This window comes from Cynocephalus volans, chromosome 1 (genome assembly GCF_027409185.1).
Source record: "Cynocephalus volans isolate mCynVol1 chromosome 1, mCynVol1.pri, whole genome shotgun sequence".
Lineage (NCBI taxonomy): Eukaryota > Metazoa > Chordata > Mammalia > Dermoptera > Cynocephalidae > Cynocephalus > Cynocephalus volans.
Genome location: NC_084460.1, coordinates 302,628,418 through 302,643,337, shown reverse-complemented (window position 1 = coordinate 302,643,337; position 14,920 = coordinate 302,628,418). Strand labels below are relative to the sequence as shown.

General features: G+C 59.3%; 1 protein-coding gene across 1 annotated transcript in view; it reads right to left on the bottom strand.

Annotated features, from left to right (window-relative positions):
• The window catches only part of CROCC2 (ciliary rootlet coiled-coil, rootletin family member 2), a 68,478-nt gene that overhangs the window by 6,848 nt on the left and 46,710 nt on the right, over positions 1-14,920 (bottom strand). The window contains 2 exon segments of the mRNA XM_063087083.1: positions 4,281-4,430; positions 14,376-14,509. Of these exon segments, the coding sequence (XP_062943153.1) occupies positions 4,281-4,430; positions 14,376-14,509 (284 nt within the window).

Below are 14,920 nucleotides of genomic sequence, written 5' to 3'. Positions count from 1 at the left end.
TGTGGCTTCTGGCAGAAGTGTTAGGTCAGGCCAGCCTTCCCTCTGGGGAGCATGGGGGTGCTTCTGGGAAGGGCTCTGAACCCCCTGAAAGCAGTGAGGCCAGGGTGGGCACTGCCCTGGGCCAGAACACTTGGCCCCACCTAGGTCCATTGGCCTCTGCAGTTAGAGTGACAGCTGAAGGAGGAGCACAGGCCATGTCCCCATCCTGCTTCAGACCAGCAGAGGTCCCCATCGATATCCTCAGCAGAGGACTCTACATCTCCTAGGGTGGCATCCCAGGACCTACCCTACAGGGCCCCTCCCAGCTCCTCCAGGCCTTATGAGCCACGATCCCCGGCCCCATCCCCACCCCCACGCCTGCCTTCTGCACTCAGGGTCTGCTGAGCTCGTAGAGGCACCAGCCCTGCAAGCTGGGCACACTCGCTGACTCAGTCCCAACAAGCCTGTGGCATTGGCATCACTGTCCCCAACGTCTGTCCACCTCACGGGCTGCAGCTGCCCCAGCAGAGCCCCCCCTTAGTCACCCATCTCCACCGCAACGGGCCCAGGGCAGGAGGAATGAGCTGCAGGTTAAATACCAGGGAAGGTCACCAGGAAACAATCATCGTCAGTGTCCGCTTATGGATGTTGCTCTGGAGGAAGGGACTGAATCTCAGAATTCTCTCTCTGAGAGAGCAGCACTAGAACAGGAGCATTGTCCGTCGGCCTGAGAGTCTGCTGCTGGGGACCCTGGGTCACCTGGGGCACACCTCGTGGGTGCGCACTGTGGACGGGATCCCATGATGTCCCCTTCCCCAAGGCCCTGGCCTCAGAGAGGCAGGGCTGGAACCAAACCTCCACGGCCACCTCTGCAATCCCTGCTGTGCCTGGCCCTGTGGGTTCTGCCTGCTGGGGCCATGTCCACGTTCTGGGAAGGGGGCAGTGACTTTGGAGTGCCCACCAGGCCTGGCAGTCTCAGGTCAGTGCCCCCTTGGCCTAGGCTGGAGTGGGCCTGGGGTCTCAGGGCCTGAGCTACGGTGGACGGTTCGTGTGGGTGTAATTACGGGGTCAGGGTCGGAGCTTTACAGAACTAAGGATTCTTTTATTCGTCAGGACTGAGAAAAACAGAGTCCCCTGCGCTGAAAAAGGAAGCCCTGTTTCTTTAAAACTCCAGTTACAGTCCTGGAAGTGCACGTTATAAAGAGGAGAGAGAAGTGAGATCCAGAATAAACAAACGGCCACATCCGGGTTTCCCCTCCTGAGACACCAATAAAGGGTTTATGGTCTGTGGGCCCCTCACAGCTGACCTCCTGGAACTCATTAGCTGCTCCTTCCCTCCCCCACCCGGGCTCCAGGACCGCGGCGGGCCGTGCCCACGGCTGGCTCTGCTGCCTCCGGGCGGTGCCCTCGCGGCCAGGCCTGCTGCCCCCGCGCCCGCCCCACAGCAGCGCCCACAGCTCAGGGCTGCACCCGCCCTCAGGGAAAGCGCAGGGTCCTGGTGGCTCTACTCCATGGCTGACTGCCTCCCTGGGAGGGCAGGTGGCCCCGGGGACAAGGAGGCCAGCAGCTTTCATGACTGTCCTGGCCTGCTGGCCTCAGCGGGCTGGGCTGTGGGGCCTGTGCAGGCAGTAGCGAGGCCTTGGGAATGGCCGCCCTGCTTGGCGGTTCATGCCTGAGGCCCCCAGTGCCTTCAACACGAGTACACCTGCCTTTCCCAGTTTGTAGGTGGGGACACCGAGCCCTTTGGGGTCAGGTGCCCAGGACGCAAGGATGCCAGCTCAGCAAATGCTGTCCTACCCTCCCACCACCCTGTCCCATGGGCCCGTCCCCTTTGTCCTGCTCTGGAGCCCCCTGCCCACCTCTGAAGGGGGCCCGCAGCCTGGCTCAGCCTGCGCTGCTGGGGCCAGCCTGGGTGGGCTGCACCAGGTGCCCCTCCCTGTTCCTGCAGTGCCTTGGCAGCATGGGTGGTGGAGGGACAAGGGACTGTCCACCAGGCTCCATGGACAGAAGGTTCAAGGACATGGGAACTTTCTGTCCCTCCCACGCCCCATCCGCCTCTGGGAGAGAGGGAAGAAGGCTTCTGAGGACAGACACAGGGACCACCAGGGCACGGAGACAGGGCGGGAGGCCTGGCGCTGGCCGGACCCTAGGCCTGGCTTTCCAGGCCTATGACCTCAGCGGCCGCTCTGTGACTGTGTGTGGCGGGGTGTCAGGACAGGTAGCCAGGAGGGGCAGGGGTGGGGCTCGCGTGAGGAGACCTGGACAGTGGGCAATGGGCCTGGGGGTGCTGAGCAGGGGCGGCCCCTCCAGAAGGGGAGGTGGGCATAGTATCTGTGGGGACTCTGGCCTTGGGCCACCGGGCCCACCCCACCTTATCCTCTGGATCCACAGGTGGGGCCCAAGCCTTTGTTGCCCACGCCAGTCTGTGAGCCACACGCTGTCTCCTCTCGGGGTCTGGGTGGCACCATGGGATCATTTAAATGACCAATACTGTGGAAACAGCGGCGTCCAGCGTGCCGGCCCGGCGTGGCCATCGTTTCTGTCTATCAGGGAGGAGCACAGTCGCGTGGATGGTGCAGACGTGATGCCGAAGACAACCACAAGAAAGGGGTCAGCGTGAGGCCACCACGTGGCTGGGACCATGCAGCTGGGACCGCCTGCCTACCCAGCCCTCGCCTGTCACGTGGGGACGCCTGCCTGTGCCCACCCCTTTCTGCGGGGGTGGCGAGACCACAAGTGCGGGTGCCTGGCTGGGGGCTAGTGTGGAGAACAGAGACCCTCTCAGGTGATGTGGCGGTGGGGTCTGTGCACAGCAGGTGCCACTGGAGGGGCCCGAGGAGTGATGACTGGGGTTGGGGCCCTGAGAAGTTCCTCCTGGTTCCATCCCTCTCTCTAGGCCTGTTTCCCTGTCAGTCAAACTGGGCCAAACCCCACCCCTGATTTCAACCCAAATGGCTGTTTGATTGGTGTCGTATGTGGGGACTGGGTCCACTCACACCTGGGAACAGACTTTAGCTGCCAGCATCACTGACCGGCGGGACCCCAGGGATGGGTCCGGCCCTCAGCCTCGGTCCCGTTTTTCCTGCACGTCTCTGGCCTGCCCTCCCGCTGCCCTGCCCCACACCTGGGCACAGTTGTCTGCATTTGCCGACCTCTTTGGGTGGCACCCCGACCTGTGCTGAGAGGTTAGCTGGGGTGCCAGGACTGGGTGACTGGACTTCACCCCTCGAGCACGAGGTTTTCCTGGTCTCGTTGTGTGGGCTGACCTTGTCTGCCTGGCCCCTCCCCAGGGCTCAGTGTTTACTGTCCCCGTGACATTCAGGACGGGAGCGGCCCACGAAGCCAGTTTTGTCCAGCACCTACGTGGGCTGTTCCCACCTACTTCACCTGTCGCCCCACCCACAAGGCACCCTCTGAGGCAGGGGCCGCTCCCACCATGAGCCAGGCAGTCTGGGGCTGCAAAGGCAGATGGCGTGCCCAGCCACACAGCTCCATACTACCGGGGCTAAGATGCTGGTGGCAAAGCTAGAGGATTTACCGTGACCCCCGGTGCCTCTCCAAGGAGAGCCAAGGTATGTCCCCACGCAGGGACATACTACTTGGGGCTGACACTGACCTTGGTGTCATCCCAGCAGCAGGTGCAGATGCAGAAGTCCCCCGAGTCAAGAGCCTCCCCCTAGCTGCCCAGTCTGGGCCCTCACCGGGAACTCCCTGTCCCTTTGGTCCCTGTCCCCTCCCTGCGGGCCACAGCTGCATACTTGGGTGAGATGCACGTGCACTGCCACGAGCTCCCCCCGCAGCTGGGCCACTCAGTGTGCAGTGTCACTGTGTGCAGTGTTGTCTGCTCCCGCAGGGCGCGCCGTGCCCCCGCCGCCTCCTGCTCGCCATGTGGCCAACACCCCCGCACCTGCACCCAAGGACCCTGTGCATTGGCCAGGGAGACAGGGAGCCAGGGCCCCGGCTTCTGCTAGCACGTGTTCCATTTGAGGCTGGCTCTGGGCCACAGTGCAGGTCGAACTGCGTCCACAATAGACCCCTCTGTCACAGGGGTGTTTACTGTGGAGGACAGATCCAGCTCTCTGCTCTCTGTGGCCCACTCTAGCCTCAGTTTCCCTACCTGTCAGCTGGGGATTTAATGGTACTTGTCAGACTGCAGGTCTGCACACCTGTCTGCAGCATCTTCCTAGACCTCCTGCCATGCTGAGGAGCTGATTAGGTAAAGGAATGCAGGGCCTCTTCCCTGTAAGCCCACTCACCACCTCCTGGGGATGATGTGCCCTGCCCTCCTGGGGGCCCCTCACCTGCCGCAGGGGCTGCAGTGATCCCTCAGCCTGCTGGCACTGGTGCTGCAGGCTGGCGAGCTGTTCCTCCAGCAGCCTGCCCTTCTCGGCCAGGCCTTGGCTGTGCCTCCTGCTCTCGTCGAGGGCCTGGTGCAGGGTGTCCAGCTGCTCCTGGCCGGAGGGAGACACAGGGCCCGCCTTGAGACAGTGGAGTGGGGGGCACTCCAGGGGAACGGGTGGCACAGGGCATCTGCCCAGACTGTCCTGCAGTACTCAAGTACGACATAATGTGCACTGATTAGGCATCTTATGTTTGTAACGTAAAATTGACGGTGTGTGGACCCCCCAGGAACCTGAGACGGGGGTCAGGAGGGCCTCAGAAAACACCTGCAGCGTCGGTCCCTGCTTCTAGCCTCAGTGGCCCCCACTGTCCTTGGAATAAAGACCATGATAGCCCTCCCCGAGGCTCACGGAGCCCATATGGTTCAGGCCCTGCTTCCCCACCCTGTCCCCACGTGCTCTCCTGCCTGAGCTCCTGGCCTTGCCGTGTCCCCTGCAGCCCCCTCCCTACCCCACAGGCAGCTCGGACAGAGCTGGGCCCCAACCGAGCTCAGGACTCAGGAGCCCCAGAACCTGGGATGGTGCAGCGCCCTCCTCTCCCTCCTCTTGGCTCCTCTGCCTTCGGCCTGCCTAGGCCATCATTGTTTGCTTGGGCACCTGTGACAGCCCTGCTCCCACTGTCACCAGGCAGGCCCACCTGTGGCCTGAGAACACACTTGGCCACGCGTCGGGTCGTGCCACTCCCTGCTCTGAGCCTGCCCATCGCTCTCAGGATGAAAACTAACCTGGTAACTCGCCACCTCCTCGAACTCCATGCTCACCTGCGGTCCTGCCTGCTGTCACATGAGGCTGCGTGCCAGCCGCTGCCTTAGGGCCTTGCCCTGGCTGCCCCTCTATGTGGAGCATAGACCGCCATGCTCTTGTCTAATGGCCCAACTGTGCTGGCTGCCCCGTGTCACCACGCTGCACTGTCCACCTTGTCCCCACTGCTGTTCTGTAGCAGCACCCGTCACCCTCTGTCCTGAGCCCTCCATGGGGGAGGACACTGCCTGTCGTGTCCCTGAGCCCCAGAGCGGGCATGTTGTGGGGCTCAGGGACTCTCGTGGGTGCATGAAGGAGCCCCTGTGTCGAGGCCAGCATTGGAAACGTGCGTCCGCCAGTGGCTGCAGCCTGGCCCGGTGAGGCGCTGGCGGGTCTCCAGCTTCTGAACCTTCATGAGTGTTCTGTGGGAGACATGGCCAGCTCTCCTGGGGACTGTGGACTCTGAAAAATCACAACCCCCACCTGCTTGGGCTGTGGATGGCTGAACGGGAGGGCAGAGGGGAGACAGTCAGGAGGCCACGGCGGCTGTCCACGCGAGAACTATGGTGGCGTGGACTCTGGGGCCAGAAGTGGAAGAATGTGGTGAGGAAGTTGGAAACAGATTGGAGGGGCCAGAGCGGGGGACGAGGGGCAGGCCGTGTCCCAAGGACTCCCAGGCTCAGACCCTGGGTGTGCTGCGACGGGAAGGCAGGGCAGGGGTGCACGTGCAGGGTGAAGGTTCAGAGTGCAGTCTCGAGGGGTCAGTCTGGTGGCTCTGGGGGGCTCGGCCACAGCCACGCCCAGGGCACTGGTGGCCAGGGGAGGGAAGGTCTGCCTTGGAAAGAGAGGAGAAGGGTAAGCAAAGCGGTCCCAGGCCAAGCGGGTATGTGAGGCCGGAGGGGAGGGCTTCAGGAGCGAGGGAGAGGCCAGGTAGACACAGATCCCAAAAGGACCTCGGGACGGGGCCAGACGGCTGGAGACCTTCGCACGTGTGTGTGTGTGTGTGTGTGGTGTGTGTGTGTCTGTGTGTGTGTGTCTCTGTGTGTGTGTGTGTCTGTGTGTGTGTGTGTGTGTGGTGTGTGTCTGTGTGTCTGTGTGTGTGTGGTGTGTGGTGTGTGTGTGTGTGTCTGTGTGTGTGTGTGTGTGTCTGTGTGTGTGTGTCTCTGTGTGTGTGTGTCTGTGTGTGTGTCTGTGTGTGTGTGTGTCTGTGTGTGTGTCTCTGTGTGTGTGTGTGTCTGTGTGTGTGTCTGTGTGTGTGTGTGTGGTGTGTGTGTGTGTGTTTGTGGGGTGGGCTGAGGGTGCTGGGGAACCGGGTGGGGGGCCCTTCCCAGGAGCCTGGCCGGGGGAGGGGAGGCAGGGCCGGTGGGGGTGGGGGGCACAGGAGTGCCGGATGAGGAAGCGGACGCCCGACGGTGCCAGGGTCCCCACGTCAGCCAGCAAGCATGTGTCATTCACGACAGCAGCCCTTTCCCGGGCGCTGTCCGTCTGAAGCATCTTCCTGTCATTCTCCCGCCCGATTGTCACCAAAGGCTGGAGCTGGTGGCGTCTGCTCACAGGGTAGGACCGAGCTCAGAGGAGGGGCAGTGACCGGGGCCTTGCCGGCTCAGGCTGGGTGACAGGGAGAGGGGCGGGTGGGTCCGCAAACACTTATTTTTTTATGTCTGACACTTTATCACTTTAAAAAAGGGAAGGGAGGAGCACAATGCTTGCACCTAAAATCGTGACGTTTCACCCTCCGCGTAACTTTGAAAATGACCGTTTTCTGTGGGTGCACGTTTTTCAGCAGAAAAGCAGGCGTCTCCTTCAAGTATGGCTGAACACTTCATGGTAGTTTTAAGAGGCCCCAAACCAATGACAGGGAGCGCGTGCTTCTCTCTCATGACTCCACTTTCATGGAATTCAAATTTACCATAATAATCGAATGGTCCACCCTCTGTGAACGTCCCCTGGCCCCACTGTGCCATTCTCACATCTGCGTCCCTTTCACCCTAATTCCTGTTACGTATGAGGCGCGGGTTGGCCCAGCAAGACTCACGCGCTGGGCTCAGTCTGCGGTGTAAGCCGCTGCGGGAAAGAGTAAACGTGGCCCTTCTCACCCAGAGCTGGGCACCCACCCTGGGAGCCCGAGCAGGGAACAGCCTGGGCTCCGGGCAGGAACTCAGAGCTCCAGCCTCAGTTTCCCCATCTGTGGTGTGGGTGTGATGCACTCTCACAGGGTTCTTGTCAGGAGCAAAAACAGGATGGGAGGGGGAGGGTAGCCTGGACTTCCTAAGACGCCACCCTCTGCCCCCCCATGGGGCTGTTATAAATGAGGGTCTTGCATGGAATTCCCCTGAGTGGAGGTTGGGAAATATGTCAAGCACCAGGGGAGGGGGTGGAGGTCTCATTAAACATCCTGCATGTGCCTGAAGAGGAGCACAGCAGGCCACAGACACCTCCAAACCATCCTTTGGGCCCTTGCAGTTCTGGGTTTCAGCCTGACACCTTTTACCCACTGGGTGACAATGGATGCATTCAATCGTCCTCTGGCAAGTATCTGCCGGGCTTCCAGCATGGGTGAGCTGCCCTGTCCTGCCCTCAGGCCAGTCACAGAACTAGCTCTGGAAAGTCCCTGAAGCCCTTCCCTTTGCACTGTGGGACTCTGTGGCCCAGACAGGAATCTGGGGTCCGGTGCCGGTTCGTGATGGCTGGACCACCTCTGGCTTCTGTCCTGTCCTGCTTACCTCTGTCCACTCCTGTGCCAGTGCCTCTTGCTTTGACCATACTGGCATTATAGTCAGTTCTAATATTCTCTTTCAAAATTTTCTTGGAAAATCTCAAACGTCTATTCTTCCCTGCAAACTTTGCAATCAGCTGTCCAGTTTTCCTCTAAATGTACCACAAACAAATAGACAAAACCAAACCAAAAGAAGCAAACAACCAACAAACAACTGACAAACCAGGAATATAAACAAAGATCTGACCAGAAGCTGATCAAAAGGAAACCATCATCACCGCCCAGCCATGGCCTCTTCAGCCAAACTGGATGCAAACAAAAAAAGTGACCACACATGTGCAATCATTATTCTGAGTAACCCTCAGATTAAAAATAAATAAAAGTGGAAACTGCTAGAAAACTAGTAAAAAGTAGAAGAACTCATGTGAAAAGCCTGCGGGACACACACACATCACAACCAGGGAAAACGTGACATGTTATGTTCTCTTCCTCCTGAAAGAGAAAGCCCAACATAAATGAGTCACTTAACTTACTCATTTAAGAAATCAGAAAAAATGACAACAGAAAAGACAATGAGAAGAGGATGTTAGCAGAGATGAAAACTGAGACGAATAAACTGGACAGGAAGGAGAAAAGGGATAAAAGTTGATTCTTTGAAAAGAGGAACAAAACAGATGAGCTGTCGGTGAGTCAGATGAAGAGAAACAAACAAAAGTCTCCAACGTTAAGCCAGAAACAGGTATCACCACGTACGTAAGTGAGATGTAACGATGTGCACAGAGCAGACCGACTACGGAACTTGGCACGTACATAGATAAGATGATGTCAGGAGTGCGCAAGTCCTTGGCAATGCGCTGAAAAATGCAGGAGGGACGCCCTGCTTCCAAATGACAAGAACTGACCCAAGAAGAGATGGAAAACTGAAACAGACCTGTGGCAGAAAAAGACGGAGAAGGGAACAAAGGCGTGTTATTTCCCGTGACAGAAGCTGCAGTGTTTACAGGGAAGTTCAGTCAACCTTTCAAGAAAACTGAATTCCAGGGCCATTTTGACTATTCCACGTGATGGGAGAGGATGGTAAACCTCATCAATTCACTCTATAAAACAAAATGATCTTAACACAAAGAAATCTGAAAAATACGGCACCATCAAGGAATTACAGATGCAAAAATTTGTGACAACACTTGAGGAACCAGCTCCAACTGCAGCCCGGCATCCACAGTGTGGGCCCCGACCCGAGCTGCTCTGCGGAACCCCAGCAGCTGTGTGCTGGACTTTGCTTCTAGCACCCGGGACTGCCGCTCGGTCTGGGCCCCGGTGGGGAGGGTGCGCCACAGGGCTGGCATGAGGGGTGTGAGGGGCAGGTGGAGCTGGGCGTGGCGTGCTTGGGCGCAGGGCAAGGAGGAGGCCGGGTGAGAGTGCAAGGGCGCTGAGAGCCCCTCTGGTCCACTGAGGCTGGGACCCGGCGCCTATCCGAGGATCACAGCGGGCGGCCCCTCCAGGTGGGCACGAGGAGGGTGCATGGGTGATGCGGGCAGTGCCACGCCTCCCTCCTGCTCAGGCCGGCTGTGGCCTTGCACTAGGCGCGTGTCCTAGTGCCACGGGCGGCTCTGCCGTGTTGTTCTGTTGAATTCCCAGGGTAGCCCTGGAAACGGGGAGGGATCCGCTCCCAAACAAGAATCTCACTGTTTGCATAACACAGCCTACCATTTAATTAGAAAAATATGTTTTTAATTAACTTTCTCTTGACAAACACATCGGCTTCTATGAAATGGGGGAGAAACGAGTCCATGGAAGTGAAAGAAGTTGCGTAAAACACGCCAGTGGTCTTGCAGAGCTGGGAGAGGTGCCGGGCCTGTCCTGTGGGTCCCAGTGACCTGACCTGCCTTGGCCACGTTCCGAGCCCCCCAGCCGGCTGGAAACACTGGCCCTGAGCTCTCTGCTGGGCCTGCTGTTTGTCAAAAGTGGGGGCCTCCGGTGAGGTGGTGACTCAGGTGTGTCTGGACCCCTGCCACACACCCGCCACAATGACCAACAGATTACTGCACAAAAATTGGGAAAAACTTTCCTCAGAGCTGGAGACCGAGGACCGGGAGGGTGAAACCAACTTGCCCTAAAAATAGGGGAAATGGAGTTTGCCAGAATTATAAGAAAAAATTGAACAATACTGATAGATTTTAGCATACTCCCCCCCCCAAAATTGAGTAAATTCTAGTTCAAGTGGAATGATTAATATGGGTGGAGAAGATCTGAATGACATCCAGAGGTGCCCGCTGCAGTCAGGTGTGGAGACCCAAAGTGGAAACTGCCCCCGTGCCCCTGTACCCTGCTTCAGAGGGCGAGAGCCGGAGCGCTGCAGGGATGCGCGTGTGTGTAGGGGGCAGGACATCGCTATCCCACCAGGACCTCGGGGGATGAGGCTCACCGTGGGGGAAGGGCCCAGGAAGCCTTCAAAACCTGGCGGGCAAGTGGCCCGGGAGGCAGAGGGCACCACCACGGCTGTGCCACTGGAAAACAGGACCCCTGCCCTCCCTCCTCCTGCACAGAAAAGCTTTGGAAGGGACAACTCTGCCTTTGCTGCTGGCGCCTCACGGCTCCCCACGGCTCCCCACGGCTGCCCAACTCTGCTCAGCTCCCCTCAACTCTCCATGGCTGTGGGACCTTAGAACCTTTCTCTCTGGACTGAAATATTTGGACAGGAGCCACGAAGTCCCTGCTGGGCTGCTCTCCACTCCAACTCTGCATGAGATCAGAAGGCCCCTCTAAAGACATGCAAGGGAAAAACACTGTGAAAGAAGTAGCAGCCGACTGTGGTTTGAGAGAGTTGAAGTGAGGGTCTCTCCTTAAAAAGAAAAGAGACTTATTGCAAGAAATGCTGATGCCCATGAGAAGTTATTGACTGACATTCTCAAGGTGAGACCAGGGCAGGAGCCGGAGAGCAAACAACCCCAGACAAAAACTCACTGGAGGACACGGCGGGACAGGAGGAGCACACTGGACCGGCAGTCAGACTAGCCAGCAGGAGAAGGTCCCCAAGTTCTAAGCAGGAGAAATGCAAGACCGGAGCAGGGGGGACAGGCCGCAGGAGCCCGCCCTGGGATGCTGAGAATCAGGACGGAGGCCAGAGGAGCGGGAGGGGAGGAGTTTCTAAAGTGGAAGAAGGTGGACTTGGTCCTGCCAGTGGAGGGGCTCGCCAAGGACGGCCAAAAATAACGAGGGGCAACAGCAGGCCACCGTCTCAGCCACGCCTCTGGATTCCAAAGACAAGTGGGCCTTCTGGCTGGCACTTGAAGAAAGGCACTGACCAGGGACATCCTCACGTTCTTGACCCCACCTGAGATGGAGGTCAGAGGGCAAACAAGGAGCTGGAATCCAATGAAGCGGGGCCCTCCAAGGGGAGGCAGGAGGGGAGCCTGCCCTGCCTGGTCAGGCCCATGGGTGACAAGGATGCAGCTGAAATGTCTAACAAACTGCTAGAAGCACGTGCGGCAGGCCCGACGCCGTCCTGAGATGACACTGGGTTACATGGTGACAAGGCGGTGGATGTGATTGAGGCTGCTTGTCAGTCCACTCCGAGTTAACCAAAGGGCCTAATCGAATCCCTTCATGGGGCCCTTCATGCTGGTGGCGGAGGAGGAAGCAGGGAGGTCTGAGGCGTGTGGACCCAGCTGCGGCCGCGGTGCTGTGACACCACCCGTGGGAAGGCCCAGAGTTGGAGGCTGGGGACTGGCAGCTGGGAGCGGCCTCTAGGAGCTGAGTGGCCCTCGGCCGGTTGCCAGGAGACGGGACCTCCGTCCTGCAGCTGAGGGACCTGGACTCTGCCAACACTCTGGATGAGCCGGGAAGGAGATTCTTCCCAGAGCCTCAGGTGAGGACGTGGCGCCGCCCACGCCTGGAGTGTGAGACCCGGAGGGGTGACCCAGCCATACCATGGCCGACTTCTGACCTACGGGACCGGGAGCTCAAAAGGGGGGTAAGTCGTCAATTTGTGGTGACTAGTTGCGCAGCATTCTCAAACTAGTACTCCCAGTGTGGGCTGCTGTGGTGGAGAGCCCTGGGGTCCACGTACGACAGAAGGGACGTCAAACCCACCGGCAGGCGCGTCCCCATGCTCGCCCACCGGCACAGGAGAAAGATGGGGACAGGCAGGAGAACACAGAGCCGGGTCTGGGGACGGCAGGTCCCCGGCGAGGAAGTTCTCCTGAGCAGCAAGAGCCCTGAGCTCCCCAGGCACAGTGGAGGGGTGCAGGATGGGGTCGTGGCCCGGCCACTAAGGGACTGCTGAGCGCAGCAGGATGGACGACACATTGACACTTAACATTGAAAATCAGAAAAGAAAATGCTTCAAACGTGTTGTGACACTCCCTTCCGCTCTCCGGGAGGCAGCCAAGGTGGGGAGGATAGGCAGGCTGGTGTGCAGGCGCCAGAGGGACGGGACGAACGGCGATCCTCGTGCAAAAGCGCAGCACAGACGGAGCGGCCAGGACGCACGAAAATGAGCAAGCGTCCCCTTGCGGTCAGAGGGAAACAGGACGTTCACTGTGACAAAGCTTTCAGGTGGGATGAACTCCCCCTGGAAAGGCAAAGACTCCAAGGTGGGATGGAAACCGAAGCCGGGCAGGTGAGATGAAGGCTGAAAACATAAAAAGCAAAACTGCAGAGGCCACGAGGGGAGTGGGTGGGGGGTGGGGGGTCCTGTCCGCGCAGGACGATGTGAGACTCAAGACCAACAGCACTGAGCAGGACACGAGGCCGTGCTATGCTGGCGACGGTCACAGAGAAACCTGAAAGTCTGGAGAGCATGTCACAGAAATCTGCAAATCAAAGACCATTAAAAATAAAAGAGACATTGACAAAAGAATTGAAGTGGGAACGTTCCACGCATCCCTCGTAGCTTTGATAAATTTGGGAGACAGATCGAACGTGGAATATTTGAATGACGTATTTGTAAAATTTGATTTAAAAGGTATATTTCAAAACACGTAACTTGAAAAAAGAAAATGTTATTTTCAAACGTACATGGAGGGCGTACATGTGAACATGCATGTAACATGGAGTGGTCCAGCCCCCCAGCCTCTCAGATCCCACGTTCCCTGGGCTCCCTCTCGCCAGCCCTGCCACCATCCCCGACCAGGCCACCTGGCCCTTTGATGGACCCTCCAAGCCTTCTCACCCTAGTACCTGTGGCCACAGGGGTCTTTCAGAAACAGAAATTCCCTTTCGGCTCACAAAGCTTTTCCAGTGACATGAGCTCCTAGCTAAGGAGCAGCTGCTCTCTCTGCAGCCCGGCCTCTTCTCTCTGCTCCTCTCCCCTGCAGGAGGCCACCTCCTCAGAGGTGTGGCTGCTGGGGACCCAGGCTCCTGCATGCCTGGCCTGTGTGCTGAAGACCTCCCAAGCTGGGCCCCGCGTGGAGTGAGCACAGCGCAGGTCTCAGGGGTGGGGGCGACCGTGGCTTCTGCATTTGTCCTCTGAGGGCAAGGCCTGGCCAGCTGCCCTCGAGGCCCTGTGGGCCTTGCCCGGCCCCCACTTCCGCAGACCTGCAAGGCATCCCTCCCCAACAGCTCACCTGGGGCTACCTCCTTGGACGGACACTTGGAAAGGGGTGATCTGCAGCTAGGTTCCCCTCATGTTAATGCTCAGCCCCCTCTGCATTCCTGCTGGCTTCACCTTTACAGCACTGGGTCATGGCCCCTGGTTTCCTGACACCTGGGATGGCCACCCCAGGGGAGCCTGTTCTCCCTCAGCCAGCGGTGCTGTTCTCTGGGCCTCTGAAGTCTTCATGGGAGCTCTCTGCAAACCACCCAGCTGTTCCCTGGCCCAGTGTGCCAAGGGGACCTCAGCATACCCCTGGGGTCACTTTGACTTGTGGGCCTGGGGTGGGTACACGCTCCCTGGGAGCAGTGAGGAGGGAGGCCTGGGCTGTCCCCCTCTGCCCCCCAGGCCTGGCTGCTCCCTCCCCAGGCCCGGATTCCTCCCCTGAAAACCTGGGGCCCAGTGGCCAGCATCACAGCACAAAGCCTGGCGGGCAGGGACATTTACCCGAGTCCCTCTGCAGAGCCCCTTTTGTGTTGGGGTGACATGTGATGAAAAGGGGCCCTGCAGCAGCAGAAATGTGACTCCGTGAAGATCCCCATGGCTGGGCCAGGGCCATTCCTATGCCTGCCCCCAAGGCCACAGGAAGAAGGAAGAGCCTGGAAGCCGGGAGTCTGGACCCAGCTCTGCCCTGCAGTGACTGTGCCCGCAGGACCAAGTCCTCAGTTTCCTCAGTCCCTAAAATAAGGGCCAGGACCATCTCCAAGACAGCTCTGCCAGGGACAGCCCAGGCCCAGGTTCTGCTGAGCTTCAAGGCTGCCCACTCCAGCCCAGCCTGTGCCTCTGCTCACAGGCTCACCTGCTGGCTCCACCCTAACCCACTCCCCAGAGCACTCATGGCCTCTTCCTTCCTCCCTCCCAGCCCTGTGGCCACCTCCCAGGGTGGGAGGGTGGCCGAGTGGCCGTGCTCCTGGGTCTCCGAGTCCCCATCTGCCACATGCCCCACCTGGAGCCGCCGCTTCTCCTGGCCTGCTGCCCGTGCACTCGCCAGGCGCTGCGTCTCCAGCCTCTGGAGCGTCTCCTCTTGCAGGGCCTGCGATGCCCGGGCGCTGCTCAGCATGGCCTCTGCCCGGCGCTGGCCTGTGGGCAAACAGATGTCCGTGAGGCTCCCAAAGCCCCGCAGATCTGTGGGCTACTGCACTGGGGACCACCCTCATGCAGTTCACAGGCTGGCAAACTGAGGCTCAGTGGGTGTGACGGGCATCGGTTTGGTGAGCAGGGGAGATGCATCCGTCCTCGCGGCTCAGCGATCCCGGGGATGGCCTCTGGTGCTGCGCCCTCTGTCTGGGCTCCAGGCTCTCCACCCGCTGCCTCTCCTCCTGTCCTGTCCTCTTTCTTGGGACCACCCTCCTGGGCTGACCCTCTAATAGGGAGCAGGAAGCAGATGAACTCGTGTAGTGGGGTGGGGTGGGGTGGGGTGGAGTGGGGCAGGGCGGGGGGCCCCTCTGAGGATGGGACAAAGGGCAGAGTCCTGGATGGGAAGATGAGCTG